Source organism: Trichomycterus rosablanca, chromosome 15, assembly GCF_030014385.1.
Source record: "Trichomycterus rosablanca isolate fTriRos1 chromosome 15, fTriRos1.hap1, whole genome shotgun sequence".
Classification (NCBI taxonomy): Eukaryota; Metazoa; Chordata; class Actinopteri; order Siluriformes; family Trichomycteridae; genus Trichomycterus; species Trichomycterus rosablanca.
In genome coordinates, this window is record NC_086002.1 from 28,360,166 (window position 1) to 28,377,754 (window position 17,589).

Consider the following 17,589-nt stretch of genomic DNA (forward strand, 5'->3'; position numbering starts at 1 on the left):
CTCCGGGGGCGACCCGGGTCACGGGGGCGGCGCGGAGGCTGAGGAAGTGCTCCTGATGCAGGGGTTTCTGTTTAAGAGGACCAGGAGTGTGTTTAAAACCTGGAACAGGTCTGTACACTGATGCTTAGTGTATATATTAGGAATTATATATATATATATACACTCAATATTATATATATACACTCAGTATTATATATATATATATATATATATATATATATGATGTGTTTGATCTGCAGGCGGTGGTTCATCATACAGAACAATCAGCTTCTCTACAAGAAGAGGTTTAAGGTAGGTCACATGACTTTACATGATCTAAATCAGCTCTCTCCTGGACTCTGTGAAATACCCATAATGCACCGCAGTCTTACGCCCCTCATAATTCAGGCGCATCACAGCAGAAGTCAACTTCTGTGCCGGGCTGTGTCCCAAACCGCCCTTGTCGCGTTTAAGTCTGGGGCGATTTCACTGGTGTTTATATCATCGACTGTATAAATAAGAAGGTTTTATGTTCTATTCCCCCAGCGTGACTTCACGGTGCTGGCTGAAGACCTGCAGCGCTGTTCGATCCAGAGCTGCGAGGACACCGGGCGACGCTTCTGCTTCCGAGTGGACACGCCCACAAGGTAAGTCCAGATCTATAATCATCAGAGATAGTTAGACAGATGATCAATAGACAGACAATAGATAGATAGATAGATAGATAGATAGATAGATAGATAGACAGACAGACAGACAGACAGACAGACAGACAGATAGATGCTGGATAGATAATAGACAGACTGACAGATCGATGATTAATAGACAGATAGACTATTTATTTATCTGTATATATATTGTCTGACTGCCTGTCTGTCAATCTATCATCTGCCTGTCTGAATGTCTATCTATCTATCTGTCTACTCAATCTGTCTGTCCTATATAATCTGTATCTATCACCGTGTGTGTACAGGAGCTGTACGTTCCAGGCTGACTGTGAGGCAGGTAGACAGGTGTGGATCAGCGCCATTCAGAACCTGACTCAGAGTGAAGGAACAGTCGAGAGCGAGGTCAATTATCATCACCACTATACTCCAGGAGAGATGGGCGGGTCTCAAATAGGGTCTCACATAGTCTTAAATAGGGTCTCAGGTCTTAGAGGGGGTCTCAGATAGGGTTTTAGAGAGGGTCTCAGTCTCAGAGAGGGTCTCAAATAGGGTCTCAGATAGCCTCAGCGAGGGTCTCAAGTCTTTAACACCAGTTTAATGCGTCTGAATCAGCAGGAATCAGACGGATACAAGAATAATTTGGAATCAGATTCCTTGAGCGTGCAGACAGACTCCCAGGGACCACGAGCATCTTCTGAAGCTCCAGGTAACTTTAACACCACCACATTTGAGTCTGACACTATTGAACTCTGGTGACTATATATTTAACCCTTGGACTTCGTAAGTGGGATCAGTTCTGGAGAAGTCATCTGCGATGCTCTCGGGAACAAGGGTGAGTACGCCGAACCTTTATTTGGACCCTTATTTTTGGTCCACATAACACATGAAGCATCATTGGTGATACTTGTGTTGAAGATGCTGAAGGAGAAACCACCAACATAGGAGGTCAAGAGGAGAAGACGACAGACACGAACCCGGACAGCCGATACACCCTTGGAGAGCTGCTGGGAAAGGGAGGCTGCGGTTCAGTCTATGAAGGCGACCGTAAGGTGGATGGGAACCAGGTGAGTATCAGTTTGCTGTGTTGATCCTCCCCTGGATCCTTCTATGGCTTCAGATACCTGTGATGACCTACCAGGACTTTATTGGGTCACTGGGATGGATGGGATCTTCCAGCACGGCAAGAACAGCATGACCAAGACTTTAGAGGTCCACCCTGGCCCCTGACTGCGCTTTAGCCCCAAACTTGAACCCAATTGAGCATCTGTGGGACCTCCTCAATGGTCGTGTTGGCTCTACGGATCCTCCCCTGGATGTAGGATGAAACATGTAGGATGAAACAAGAAGAGGCCAAATCAGTAATAATAATAACATGTCTCTTGTGGGCAGCAGGTGGAGGTGCCATGCACTGTACCCGAGACGGACGACATCTCAGAGGGAACGTCTTGTGTGGTTGAGGACAGCTCCGAGCTGCACGAGTGCTATGAGGTTCACGAAATCATTGGATCAGGTAACTGGTACCACTTTCAGTCTTCTCTTTGCCTTTGTGTAACACAGACGTGCATCTTTTGAAACCTGACTTAATGTTTTTATTTTATTCAATCGTTCTTCAGGTGGTTATGCGATGGTCAAGCTTGGCAGGCACATTCGGACTGAAGAACCAGTGGCTATCAAGATTCTGGAGAAGAAAGAGCTCGGGGTTAGTTTCAGCAAAACCGTCTGTTAAAGACGGACGTGTCTCAGTTTCCAAACGTTTGGTTCTCCTAATTCTGATTTGAAAAGTCATAAAACTGTTCCTGTTTCCTCCCCATTGCAGGATGAGTTGTCAGATTTGAGGATAGAGATTGAAGCCCTGAAGAACCTCAATCATCAGCATGTGTGCCGCTTGTACCAAGTCATGGAGACAGCTGACCAGATCTACATGGTGCTTGAGGTACCATCAGTGGTTAGAAACTATCAGATTTGATTCAATCTCTGGATTTACGATGATTTGCTCTCTCCTCCAGTTTTGTCCGGGTGGAAATCTGTTCGACCACATCTTTAATAACGACAGGTTGTCGGAGGAGACGCGCAGGATCTTCCGTCAGATCGTCTCGGCGCTGGCCTACATCCACAGCCAGGGATACGCCCACCGTGACCTTAAGCCAGTGCGTCAGCCAAACGATTTCCCTTTATACTTTGTGTTCCTTCTTTGTTAGTGCTTGGACATGACGTGTTTTATTTTGACTCTCAGGAAAACATGATGCTGGATGAGAAGAACAACATCAAGCTCATCGACTTTGGTCTCTGTGCCAAACCAGAGGTTCGTGTCTCTCCTAAGACTGTATTGTATACTTAAATCAAGCGTACCATTCAGAGAGTCAAGTAAGGTGCTGTGCTTACCCCTTGTGTGTACTTTATTATTTGACACAAAAACATCCATCATGCTTTAATAAAGCCTTGCACACATGGTGTCCACAATTAGTTTCAGTGATCAGTTAGATGAACAGGACATCACAGAGCCATGCTGGTTCAGTTTGTGTGTTGTGTTGCAGATGTGAGTCAACTGTTGGACCTTTGGTTGATAGAAATCTGTTTTGTTGTAGGGTGGATTGGGTACTGCTCTGATTGAGGGCTGTGGAACCCCTCCCTACTTGGCACCAGAAATCATTGATGAGCAACCCTATCATGGTGCAGAGGTAGGTGTGTGTGGGGGGGTGTTCCCAGGTTATTACTGATAAACTTCAATTGGAGAGTCTCCAAATCCAAGGTGTTCAGTCTCCTCTGTAGGTCCATTCATGAGTTATTCTATGAGGTCTGGATGAGTGGATTGACCAGGATAAAGCATGGTTAAAAAAGACAATGAATGTGTGTGTGTGTGTGTGTGTTTTAGGCAGATGTTTGGAGCTTGGGTGTTGTCCTATATGTCATGCTGTGTGGCTACCTCCCGTTCGACGGTGACGACTTTGTGGAGCTCCATGGACAAATCACTGTAAGTCTTGTAACTATGAATGATACACCGTTGGCATACACGTCTTGTTACGATTATGAAGTTGAATCCATTATTTAATGCTCAGCAGCATGTTAAACATACAGTAAAAGTAACAGTAATGGCTTGTGGTGATGTTCTTTGATCAGATGTGATTGTTTTGCTCTGTGTTTCCTCAGAAAGGACATTATGACACTCCTGCTTGGCTGTCTCCTGGTTCTGTACTGCTGATTAAGGAAATGCTGCAGGTGTGTGTTTATGGGTGTGTTCTGTACACCAGTGTTTAGTTTTCCAAATGCACCATGGTGCAAAAATGATTCAATGTTTCTCTGTGGGCTTCATCACCTGAAGTTCTTGTATCTTGTCCTGTAGGTGGTTCCAGAGTGGCGCATAAAGGTGGAGCATCTGCTGGATCATGAGTGGGTAATGAAGGGGTACAGCAGCCCTGTGGAATGGCACAGCACATGCCCGGTACAACATCCACCCTAGACATAGTACAGTGACATGATGGAGATCCACCGTACAGAAGATTGTATCTTTATTATCCTACATACTCATATATTTGTGTCTGTGTGTGTGGTTGTGTCTCAGCTGGATCATCTAGATGAGGAGAGCATCACTGAGATGGCTGTGATGTTCAGACAGTCCAACCAAAGCATCAAGCAGCTGGTGTCTGAGGTACATTTCAGTACTTGTACCTGCATCAACACAGATGCTGAAATGTAGACACATATTTATTAATATTGAGGTTCTTGTGCTCCATCTAAAATAGATGTGTGTGTGTGTGTGTGTGTGTGTCTGCAGTGGAAGTTTGATCAGACCACAGCTACGTATCTTTTGCTCTTGAGAAGGAAGCAGCGCAGTAGTCCAGTGTGTAGCTGAGCGGATGTGTAAGAAATCCAGGTAACATTCCCACAATCAGTGTATTTTACCTGATACACGCTGCTCTACATGCTCATCTGTCCAAACGCTACAGCTTCTGGAATGTTCTTACACCTCTTCTTGTTTTATTTAGCAGGAGACGTCGTCGTGTGAAAAGGAGGGACGATGGTGGCGCCATCCAATCAGGAAACCTTACATCTCAATTTCACATTTCAATGATTGTTGCAGATGTTTCTCTCTAACCCATCCTCTCTCTCTCTTCTTTTACCAGAACGATGCATTTTGGGTATCTGTGTGTGACTGGTTAGAGGAACTCCACTGAGGTGCCGCCCTTGTTGATCCACACAGCTGTATGAGAAGTGTAGAACATGAATGACCAGGATCAACAAGCCTCAAGATCTTAAAACATTAAATAAAAAATAAATTATCTCACTGAATATATGAAGGTGCCTGGATGTTCATTTTTATAATAGCTGATTTTTTTTTCTTAATCATTTTGTGTATGAAGTCAGTAATATGACGTGATCGTTACCACTAAAACTTAATGAACTCATGTCTCCTAAAGTAATAATACACTTTTAACAACCTTTTTAAAATAAATGAGATTACCATATCATATTACTTTTTTACAATTCTTCAAAAATGCCACAAGAGGGCAACATTTCAAGTTTTTGGGTGTCCACTTCTCTCAGGCTCTTTCCTGGACCCACAACACCTCCTGTCTGGTGAGGAAAGTGCAGCAGCGTGTTTACTTCTTGAGGAGACTAAAAAAGGACCTTCTTTTTCCTCAAATCCTCACAAACTTTTACCGCTGCATCATTGAGAGCATACTGTCCAACACAGTACACATAATTATACACAGGGATGCACATAAGTGGTGCGCAGGTGCGCATGCGTGCTCAAAATTAACGATGCGCACCATGCATTACAACGAAAAGCGCGTTTGCGGTTAAGGTCTGGAGACTGGCTAGGCCACTCCAGGACCTTGAAATGCTTTTTACGGAGCCACTCCTTTGTTGCCCGAGCGGTGTGTTTGGGATCATTGTCATGCTGGAAGACCCGGCCACGTTCCATCTTCAATGCTCTCACTGATGGAAGGAGGTTTTGGCTTAAAATCTCACGATACATGGCCCCGTTCATTCTTCCCTTAACACAGATCAGTCGTCCTGTCCCCTTTGCAGAAAAACAGCCCCAAAGCATGATGTTTCCACCCCCATGCTTCACAGTAGGTATGGTGTTCTTGGGATGCAACTCAGCATTTTTCTTCCTCCAAACACGACGAGTTGAGTTTTTACCAAAAAGTTCCATTTTGGTTTCATCTGACCTCATGATATTCTCCCAATCCTCTTCTGGATCATCCATATGCTCTCTGGCAAACTTCAGACGGGCCTGGACTTGTACTGGCTTAAGCAGGGGGACACGCCTGGCACTGCAGGATTTGAGTCCCTCTCGGCGTAGTGTGTTACTGATGGTAGCCTTTGTTACTTTGGTCCCAGCTCTCTGCAGGTCATTCATCAGGTCCCTCCGTGTAGTTCTGGGATTTTTGCTCACCGTTCTCATGATCATTTTGACCCCACGGGATCGAGGGAGATTATCAATGGTCTTGTATGTCTTCCATCTTCTTACAATTGCTCCCACAGTTGATTTATTCACACCAACCTGCTTGCCTATTGTAGATTCACTCTTCCCAGCCTGGTGCAGGTCTACAATTTTCTTCCTGGTGCCATGGTTGAGTTTAGAGTCTGACGGTTTGAGGCTGGGGACAGGTGTCTTTCATACAGATAATGAGGTCAAACAGGTGCCATTAATACAGGTAACGAGTGGAGGACAGAAGAGCTTCTTAAAGAAGAAGTTACAGGTCTGTGAGAGCCAGAAATCTTGCTTGTTTGTGGGTGACCAAATACTTATTTTCCACCATAATTTACAAATTAATTCTTTAAAAATCCTACAATGTGATTTCCTGGATTTTTTTTTTTCTCTTTTTGTCTCTCATAGTTGAAGTGTACCTATGATGAAAATTACAGACCTCTCTCATCTTTCTAAGTAAGAGAACCTGCACAATCAGTGGCTGACTAAATACTTTTTGGCCCCACTGTACTTGCTCCATTGTAAAGTTACTACGCTTCTATTTAAATTTCACAACATTAGATCAGACATCACAAGTTGCAAACCCCCCAACTCCAAAAAAAGCTAAAAAAAAAAAAAAACACCTCTCGCACACACCGAAGGATATGGGTGATAACAGAACTTTTAGGAGATGCTAACTGTTTGTGTCACAAACACAATAATGTGTACTACATAGTGCACTAGATAGTGTGAAAGATAATAAATGTATGTTCCCTACATTGTGCACTAGATTGTATATTAGAAAATAATTTATGTTCCCCACATAGTGCACTAGATAGTATTTTAGATATGAATTTATGATCCCTACTTAGTGCACTAAACAGTAAATTAGACAATAGATTAATGTTCCCTACACAGTGCACTACATTATATATCAGATAACAGATTTAATACACGATTGAGAATAAAGTCTGTGTCACCTGTGTGTGTTTGTGTCGCTCTTGGCCGCTCGTTCTAGATTCCGGGACTTGCAGGCATCAGGGAGCCGCTATGTATATATCAGGGAGCCGTGCATTGTACAAGGTGAGCACCAAGCAACAACCTCAGATGCTCCTTTGAGAACCAGACCAAAAATGTTATGTGCACCCCTGATTATACATAATTGAATAAACTCTTTATATAAGTTTACCATTCTGTTACTTCATAATCCTATAGTAAAATCCTTAAACTCTTCATAAATATGATGAATTCATATGATAGTTTGATTTGCTTATTTTATGGAGTTTTAAATGTAGCCATTTGCATCATTTTGCCATCTATTTTTTTTTTAAATCATCAAGGTAAAAACAGAAGATGTGGTATTATGAGTAAATGAGACAGTTATTTAAATATAGTGGATTTAACCGAAAGCAGGTTTCTTTATTTTTAATACCAAAGAAGGTCTGAATTTGGAACATGTAGATTGTTCTACATTTAGACTAGAACAGACTTTATTTCTGGTACATCTGTGTGCATCAGTACTCGATAAGTTTATTAAACTGTAAAACTTCTTTCTGTTTTAATCTCTGTACTAACAGTCAGAGCATCGTACCGTAAAACAGGATTTAAATGCGCACTAAAACTTTATTAATCTCTGTACTAACAGCCAGAGCATCGTACCGTAAAACAGGGTTTAAATGCGCACTAAAACTTTATTAATCTCTGTACTAACAGTCAGAGCATCGTACCGTAAAACAGGGTTTAAATGCGCACTAAAACTTTATTAATCTCTGTACTAACAGTCAGAGCATCGTACCATAAAACAGGGTTTAAATGCGCACTAAAACTTTATTAATCTCTGTACTAACAGCCAGAGCATCGTACCGTAAAACAGGGTTTAAATGCGCACTAAAACTTTATTAATCTCTGTACTAACAGTCAGAGCATCGTACCGTAAAACAGGGTTTAAATGCGCACTAAAACTTTATTCATCTCTGTACTAACAGTCAGAGCATCGTACCGTAAAACAAGGTTTAGATGTGCACTAAAACTTTATTCATCTCTGTACTAACAGTCAGAGCATCGTACCGTAAAACAGGGTTTAGATGCGCACTAAAACTTTATTAATCTCTGTACTAAAAGTCAGAGCATCGTACCGTAAAACAAGGTTTAGATGCACACTAAAACTTTATTAAGTAGAAATAGCGCGATCTAAAACAAATGCAGCACCCAGTTTCATTTTGTTTGTTAGTAAACTGTGAAGTAGTTCTTAATCTGGTCGTGATGTTAGTGAATTAAACCTACATCTCTCTGATGGTCTGACTGATGAGCTGTCTGTTTTGATGTGCTGCTTAAGCTCAGCTAGCTCAGTCGGTAGAGCATGAGACATTTAATCTAAGGGTCGTGGGTTCGAGCCCCATGTTGGGCGAGTGTCTTTATTTAACATCTTCGGAAACCAAAAGTACGTTCCTCCACTTTGGACAGCCGGTCTCTGGTGGCTTATCAGGTGGATATTTGTGCTTGTAGGACTGTTGTTTACTGGATGTTTTCAGTTATTTATTTCCACTATTCTGTGGGATTACACATTGTTGTTGTGTCTCATATATGTTTGATCAACAGACATGGTTGTGCAATAAAAGCACTCGTCCCTGGGTGGGCTCGAACCACCAACCTTTCGGTTAACAGCCAAACGCGCTAACCGATCGCGCTACAGAGACACAAGCACAGCAGTTTCATTAGACGGTACACACGAGTCACATGACTGGCTAACGTTTAAGTCAGGCTAATAAACATTATAATAGTGTTGCTAGCTATATTTAGCGAGTTTTCAGACCCTCTAGCAACTTTTTCTGGTGTTAAGATAAGATAAGATAAGATATCTTTATTGATTCCACAATGGGGAAATTTACATCGAAATAAGGAATAATAAACACATTAGGATGAGGGGATAAAAAAACCAGCAACCAGATTGTGCTCTCAATAGGAGCACACTGTGATAACATGAAAAAAGCCCCAACAGCACACCAGCACATATACATAACAGTCACACAACAAGCCACGGGTTAGGGGATATGGACCAAGAGGAAAGTAACCAACACGACAAGCCGCCTCAGCTTCTTGCAGACATGGTCTGGCGCACACTGCCCGTCCTGCCGTATTGGTGGGATCAAGCTAAGAGAGTGGAAGACATTGGTTGGGGGATGGTAAAAGTTCTGACAGTCCTTCATTCGTGCAGCAAGGAAAAAAGTCTGTACATAGTTCATGATAACATGGTTGTTGACAGCTCTCTTACTGCCCAGAACGAAAAAACAGCCAGTGGAGGGGGGGTAGGGTAGCAGCAGATACTCTGGAGGAATTTTCTTATCACCAAGGTCGTTGATGATAACATGGTGTGCCAAAAGCAAGAATGACATGTTAGTCTGAGCCCTAATACAATTTTTTACAGGAACTCACAGAATTAATTAATGCGTCTCTGATCCATCTCATTTCGCGAAGCCATTAGTTTCTCCAAAATGGAATCCATGTTGCGATTAATAACCACAGTCTGAGATCCAACAGCTCTGCCCACCATATCAATCAGATTGGGCAGTTTCTGGGGACCTTTGACAACTGACCCAACTTTTTTAATTTCCCGATACAGCAGGGTAAATCCAAGTCCAATCAGCAAAAACCCCACGATCAAAGTTCCGAATAGGTAAACATCCTCTACGTCCTCCAACGAAAGAGGTGCCAAGCACACGACTCTCCACTTCCCCCACGAGTCCGTCACGTATCCTGCCATCTGCGTTCCATCGGGGCATGTGGGTTCCCTCGAACCCAAACTTCTCGATGAGAAGATTGTGTCAATAGCATTCAGAGACCATTTAACCAATTCCATAATTTATTCTTTGAGGAGCTGTGCTGAGAAAATCTCCGTAGAGTGGAGTAGACGAGACAAGACGATACGAGAAGCAAGCAGGAGGGGAGGAGGAGGGAAAAGTGCGTCTGTCTTCCACGAGAGCAAGCAGAGAAAGGAGACTTATTGGAGACTCGGATGTGAAAGCACATATCGTTCTGCAGTTACTGTCCTCACCGAGCAGTGGGTGCTGCTGTTGTTCTGTTGAGCTTATCCCAGATTTTCAACGGGCGCAAGGCACACAGTAACACCCTGGACTGGAAGCCAGTCCATCACAGGGCAGACACACATACACACACACCCACAAACCCACACACACATTTACCTATAAATTCAGTGTCTCCAATTAACCTGACTGCATGTGTTTGGACTGTGGGAGGAAACCGGAGCTCCCGGAGAACATGCAAACTCCCCACTCTATAAAGGACCTGGACCACCCATATAGAGATCGAACCCAGGACCTTCTTGCCGTGAGGCGACAGGGCTAGCCACCGTGCCACCCTTATTATATTTCATTAGGCCTATTATAAAATGTTTTTAGGTAACATGAAAACGTTTATATTGTTTATTGCATTTCAAAAATAGAAAAAAAACATTGAATCGTGTTTTAAAATGATAGATAAAATATCTTTAAAAAGCGAAACTAGTGCAGAATGATACATTTGTGTTGTATGTGTTTGTTGTCATGAGCAGAACAGTAAAGTGCATCCAATAAATGATGATGTGGAGACTGTCCGCGCGACAGAAGAGTAAGAAACAAGTCATGATCTGATTTTACATCTTAAAACAGCTGTATGGAGAATGAAAATGCAACAATCATGTATAAAAGATTACATTTATGTCCTTTAGTGTTTTTACCCGTCATGCTTTTCTTGTGTTTTTGACTGAATGATGCAAAGCTTAACTCTGATTGGTTGTGTCTGCTGAGTAATCAATCAGTGGACATTTAATAGCTTAAACAACAAACGTTAGCTGTGTGTAGAAGAGCGTACTTATATACTGCACGAGTATATACTAAATTGCACTAGTATACTGTGCAGTACAGCCAAAATACATACTGTATACTACATAGTGCATAAGCATACACTGTATACTACATGTTGCAAGAATACATACTGTATACTACATAGTGCATAAGTACACACTGTATACTACATGTTGCAAGAATACATACTGTATACTACATAGTGAATAAGTACACACTGTATACTACATGTTGCAAGAATACATACTGTATACTACATAGTGCATAAGTATACACTGTATACTACATGTTGCAAGAATACATACTGTATACTACATAGTGCATAAGTATACACTGTATACTACATGTTGCAAGAATACATACTGTATACTAAATAGTGTACTAGTGTAAACTGTATATTTCATTTTGCACCACTGTATACTGTGTACTGAATACAATGCATGATCATTTGAGAAGCAAAAATCAAAGATCATATTCAAATACAAGAACTTGGACAGAACTGTGTGTTTATGTTTTCCTGAGTAGAAGACGAAGAAAATTCCATTAACAGAAGAAAATGTTGAAGCTGTCAGCACTACAGAAAGGTAATAAAAGTGCAGAAGACTGAAAACTTTAGATATATGATTTTTAAGCAACAGATGGATATGAGCAAAATGTTCATGTATTTTTTAAGGTTGTTTATGGCCTTGAGTACAGCTAGACAGCATGTTGTGTTCTATTATATCTTTTATTGTAAAAATTTTTAATTCTTATTTTAAACAGACAGAGAAGTGTAATCATTTCTTCTGTGTTGAATATGGCATGTTGTGCTAATTTCCATGTGGTTTATAATGATGAGATGTCCCCCTGTCTGTCTGTCTGTCTCTCTCTCCAAACTATAGTGTAACGGATGTGTGTAGGGTGGATGAAGCCCAGAGTGAAAAGGCTAAAACACCCACACCAGTCCTCTCAGACGACAGAAAACAGCAGCTATAGGACAGAGGGTAAGAAATGCAGCAGCGTATATTTGTACGTTCATAAAGGTTAATACTGAACATGAACCCTGATCAGTATTGTGTTTGTGTCTTTCTGATTTAATTGCAGGTTTGAAAACTTGGGAAACAGCTTCTACGTAAATGCCAGTATGCAGTGCCTGTTCAGCGCAGAATATTTCTGCAAACAGCTCATGAAGAACATTAATGAGGACATGCCAGATGAATCAGCCAACCTCACCGGGTAGAGAAAAAGAAAGAATGTTTTCTCAGTTTATTGTTATTTACTATTCAATTTCTTATTTTAGATTATGAATGATGAGAATGCTGATCTGATAAAGTGTGTTTTGTGCTTTTGCAGATGTTTTGCAAAGCTGTGGTCCATGAGAGAGAGCTCTGATTGGTCCACCAACAACTCTCTTGTCTTGAAATTGATTGAGGCAGCTGCGCTTAACAACCCTGAATTTACACCTTAAGTAATTACTTTTCCGAGATTAACTGGCGTACCACGTCGTGCTGCTTCACGTACCACAGTTTGAGAACCACTGGACTATTCCCTGAATTATTCTTTATTTTTCTCTCTTTATCTGTATAATTTCATGCTGAGGCCTTCATGCATTTAAAGAACCCCCTCCTACCTAGGGTCTGCTTTATCTCAGATCTATCCAATTTGGAAAAGAACTAAGCTAAGTGAATTCTAGCAAAGACAATCCAACATGTTGTAATGTTTATGAATAAAATCCTCAGACAGACTGTCCGGGTAAGTCTACCAGTTATGTATCATTTCTATTTTAATACTGTGTTGGAGATGTAGTGTTAAGAATGAAGTTATACCAATATCCTGAACACAAAGCTAAAGAACATTTGTACTGCATGTTTAAATCACATGTATTGATTTCTGTGTATTAGAGCTGTTTAATCTATATAATCAGTATTTAGATTTTGTTCTGTTATTATGTTAGTGATATTAAAAGTTCACTTTTACAATCAGATACGTTTTAAGATTACTTTGTGTAATAAAACTCTTCCCACACTAAGAGCAATTCTATGGTTTCTCTCCAGTGTGAATGCGCTGGTGTCTTTTAAAATGACTCTGTTGATTAAAACTCTTCTCACACTGTGAGCACTGATACGGTTTCTCTCCAGTGTGAATGCGCTGGTGTGTTTTCAGATAACTCTGTCTATTAAAACTCTTTCCACACTGTGAGCACTGATACGGTTTCTCCTCAGTGTGAATGCGCTGCTGTATTTTGAGATCACTCTGCGTATTAAAACTCATCCCACACTGTGAGCACTGATACGGTTTTTCTCCAGTGTGAATGCGCTGGTGTCTTTTAAAATGACTCAGTTGATTAAAACTCTTCCCACACTGTAAGCACTGATATGGTTTCTCTCCAGTGTGAATGCGCTGGTGTTTTTTTTAGATCACTCTGTGTATTGAAACTCTTTCCACACTGTGAGCACTGATGGTTTCTCTCCAGTGTGAATGCGCTGGTGCATTTTGAGAGCACTTTGTCGATTAAAACTCTTCCCACACTGTGAGCACTGATATGGTTTCACTCCAGTGTGAATGCGCTGGTGTATTTTGAGATCACTCTGTGTATTAAAACTCTTCCCACACTGTGAGCACTGACAAGGTTTTTCTCCAGTGTGAATGCGCTGGTGTCTTTTAAAATGACTCAGTTGATTAAAACTCTTCCCACACTGTAAGCACTGATACGGTTTCTCTCCAGTGTGAATGCGCTGGTGTATTTTTAGATCACCCTGTGTATTAAAACTCTTTCCACACTGTGAGCACTGATACGGTTTCTCTCCAGTGTGAATGCGCTGGTGTTTTTTTAGATCACCCTGTGTATTAAAACTCTTCCCACACTGTGAGCACTGATACGGTTTCTCTCCAGTGTGAAAGCGCTGGTGTGTTTTGAGATAACCCTGTGTATTAAAACTCTTTCCACACTCTAAGCACTGATACGGTTTCTCTCCAGTGTGAATGCGCTGGTGTATTTTGAGATCACTCTGTGTATTAAAACTCTTCCCACACTGTGAGCACTGACAAGGTTTTTCTCCAGTGTGAATGCGCTGGTGTCTTTTAAAATGACTCAGTTGATTAAAACTCTTCCCACACTGTAAGCACTGATACGGTTTCTCTCCAGTGTGAATGCGCTGGTGTATTTTGAGAGCACTTAGATGATTAAAACTCTTTCCACACTGTGAGCACTGATACGGTTTCTCTCCAGTGTGAATGCGCTGGTGTTTTTTTAGATCACCCTGTGTATTAAAACTCTTTTCACACTGTGAGCACTGATACGGTTTCTCTCCAGTGTGAATGCGCTGGTGCATTTTGAGAGCACTTTGTCGATTAAAACTCTTCCCACACTGTGAGCACTGATATGGTTTCACTCCAGTGTGAATGCGCTGGTGTATTTTGAGATCACTTTGTCGATTAAAACTCTTCCCACACTGTGAGCACTGATATGGTTTCACTCCAGTGTGAATGCGCTGGTGTATTTTGAGATCACTCTGTGTATTAAAACTCTTCCCACACTGTGAGCACTGACAAGGTTTTTCTCCAGTGTGAATGCGCTGGTGTCTTTTAAAATGACTCAGTTGATTAAAACTCTTCCCACACTGTAAGCACTGATACGGTTTCTCTCCAGTGTGAATGCGCTGGTGTATTTTTAGATCACCCTGTGTATTAAAACTCTTTCCACACTGTGAGCACTGATACGGTTTCTCTCCAGTGTGAATGCGCTGGTGTTTTTTTAGATCACCCTGTGTATTAAAACTCTTCCCACACTGTGAGCACTGATACGGTTTCTCTCCAGTGTGAAAGCGCTGGTGTGTTTTGAGATAACCCTGTGTATTAAAACTCTTTCCACACTCTAAGCACTGATACGGTTTCTCTCCAGTGTGAATGCGCTGGTGTATTTTGAGATCACTCTGTGTATTAAAACTCTTCCCACACTGTGAGCACTGACAAGGTTTTTCTCCAGTGTGAATGCGCTGGTGTCTTTTAAAATGACTCAGTTGATTAAAACTCTTCCCACACTGTAAGCACTGATACGGTTTCTCTCCAGTGTGAATGCGCTGGTGTATTTTTAGATCACCCTGTGTATTAAAACTCTTTCCACACTGTGAGCACTGATACGGTTTCTCTCCAGTGTGAATGCGCTGGTGTTTTTTTAGATCACCCTGTGTATTAAAACTCTTCCCACACTGTGAGCACTGATACGGTTTCTCTCCAGTGTGAAAGCGCTGGTGTGTTTTGAGATAACCCTGTGTATTAAAACTCTTTCCACACTCTAAGCACTGATACGGTTTCTCTCCAGTGTGAATGTGCTGGTGTATTTTGAGATCACTCTGTGTATTAAAACTCTTCCCACACTGTGAGCACTGACAAGGTTTTTCTCCAGTGTGAATGCGCTGGTGTCTTTTAAAATGACTCAGTTGATTAAAACTCTTCCCACACTGTAAGCACTGATACGGTTTCTCTCCAGTGTGAATGCGCTGGTGTATTTTGAGAGCACTTAGATGATTAAAACTCTTTCCACACTGTGAGCACTGATACGGTTTCTCTCCAGTGTGAATGCGCTGGTGTTTTTTTAGATCACCCTGTGTATTACAACTCTTTTCACACTGTGAGCACTGATACGGTTTCTCTCCAGTGTGAATGCGCTGGTGTATTTTGAGAGCACTCTGTGTATTAAAACTCTTTCCACACTCTAAGCACTGATACAGTTTCTCTCCAGTGTGAATGCGCTGGTGTATTTTGAGAGCACCCTGGGTACTGAAGCTCTTCCCACACTGTGAGCAGACGTTTCCTTCTCTCTGTGTGGGAATGAGAGACGTGTTAATGCTGACAGTACCAGAGGACGTTTGCTGATTACTGGAGCTTCTGGTGGGCGTCAGATCCTTATGTTCAGTCTTAATCTTCACCAGAGTCTCATATTTATCATGGTTGCAGCTCTTGATGTGATTGTGGAGCTGATTTTGGATTGTAGAGGAACGTGGACACGAGGAGCAGCAGAAATCCTTGTTCAGTTCTGAAGCAGAAAATCATCAAATACATTTATAACATTATAAATCATCAAATACATTTATAACATTATAAATCATCAAATACATTTATAACATTATAAATCATCAAGTACATTTATAACATTATAAATCATCAAGTACATTTATAACATTATAAATCATCAAATACATTTATAACATTATAAATCATCAAATACATTTATAACATTATAAATAATAAATACATTTATAACATTATAAATCATCAAATACATTTATAACATTATAAATAATAAATACATTTATAACATTATAAATCATCAAATACATTTATAACATTATAAATCATCAAATACATTTATAACATTATAAATCATCAAATACATTTATAACATTATAAATCATCAAATACATTTATAACATTATAAATCATCAAATACATTTATAACATTATAAATCATCAAATACATTTATAACATTATAAATCATCAAATACATTTATAACATTATAAATCATCAAATACATTTATAACATTATAAATCATCAAATACATTTATAACATTATAAATCATCAAATACATTTATAACATTATAAATCATCAAATACATTTATAACATTATAAATCATCAAATACATTTATAACATTATAAATCATCAAATACATTTATAACATTATAAATCATCAAATACATTTATAACATTATAAATCATCAAATACATTTATAACATTATAAATCATCAAATACATTTATAACATTATAAATCATCAAATACATTTATAACATTATAAATAATAAAGATTGTTAGTAAATGTTAAACTGAGATCTGATGCTAAAGTCCTGTAACGTGATTCATCCTGCATTCATCATTTCCTGCTCACACTGATCTGCATGAGCACAATACAAGCTTTCACTGTATGATGCTTCATCCCAGCTGCCTCTGATTCTATTCAATCCAAATCTTATTTTACTCAAGATAAAAAATATCTTACTGAGTTCATCTTTATCTTCAGCTTCTTCCTTCTTCACAGATTTCATCTGGAAACCTCCACACTGTTGATCCGCTGGGGTGAGGTGTTCCTCAGAGGTGACGTGTTCCACAGGGATGAAAGATCCTTCACCTGAAATGTTTTTGTTTTGTGAAGAAAAATAATAAGTTTGTTATTGTTGGTAGTAACGACCAACTTCTTTATTAAGCACTTAAGTTAGAACTAACAGACACGTACATCTATACTATCTGTCAAAAAAGACGACCTATAAACCTTTATTCAAACAGGGTTTCAGCAGATTTATTAATAATAATAATAATAATAATAATACAACCCCAAATATAAAAAATACTTGGGACAGTATGGAAAATGGAAAATAATAAATCACACAGTTTCTTACACTGACTTTCACTTTTATTTGATGTCAGACAGGATGAAGCTGAGATATTTCATCTTTTATCTGCTCAACTTTATTTCATTTATTAATAAACATCCATTCCTGCATTTCAGGCCTGTAACACATTCCAAAAATAGTTGGGACTGTTCTTTATTGGGGACAGGTCAGGACAGCAGGCAGGCAAGTCCAGTACCCGTACCCTCTTATTCCACAGCCACACCTTTGTAATGTGTGCAGCAGGTGGTTTTGCATCGTCTTGATAAAAAATGCTGGACATCCCTGGAAAAGACGA

At 40.3% G+C, this 17,589-nt stretch overlaps 1 protein-coding gene and 1 pseudogene across 1 annotated transcript; one reads left to right on the top strand and one right to left on the bottom strand.

The window, feature by feature from the left end:
* The first annotated feature begins 1,244 nt into the window (after positions 1-1,244).
* LOC134328462 (maternal embryonic leucine zipper kinase-like) lies at positions 1,245-4,925 on the top strand. Its single transcript, XM_063009556.1, has 14 exons — positions 1,245-1,353; positions 1,563-1,711; positions 2,040-2,157; positions 2,261-2,346; positions 2,464-2,580; positions 2,654-2,794; positions 2,881-2,949; positions 3,233-3,325; positions 3,520-3,618; positions 3,795-3,863; positions 3,988-4,086; positions 4,207-4,293; positions 4,420-4,518; positions 4,631-4,925. Exons 1-13 carry the CDS (start codon positions 1,245-1,247, stop codon positions 4,495-4,497), a joined length of 1,314 nt encoding a protein of 437 aa, XP_062865626.1. The 3' UTR covers positions 4,498-4,518; positions 4,631-4,925.
* A 7,814-nt stretch (positions 4,926-12,739) lies between these two features.
* On the bottom strand, positions 12,740-15,748 carry LOC134328463 (zinc finger protein 850-like; annotated as a pseudogene).
* Positions 15,749-17,589: the final 1,841 nt, after the last annotated feature.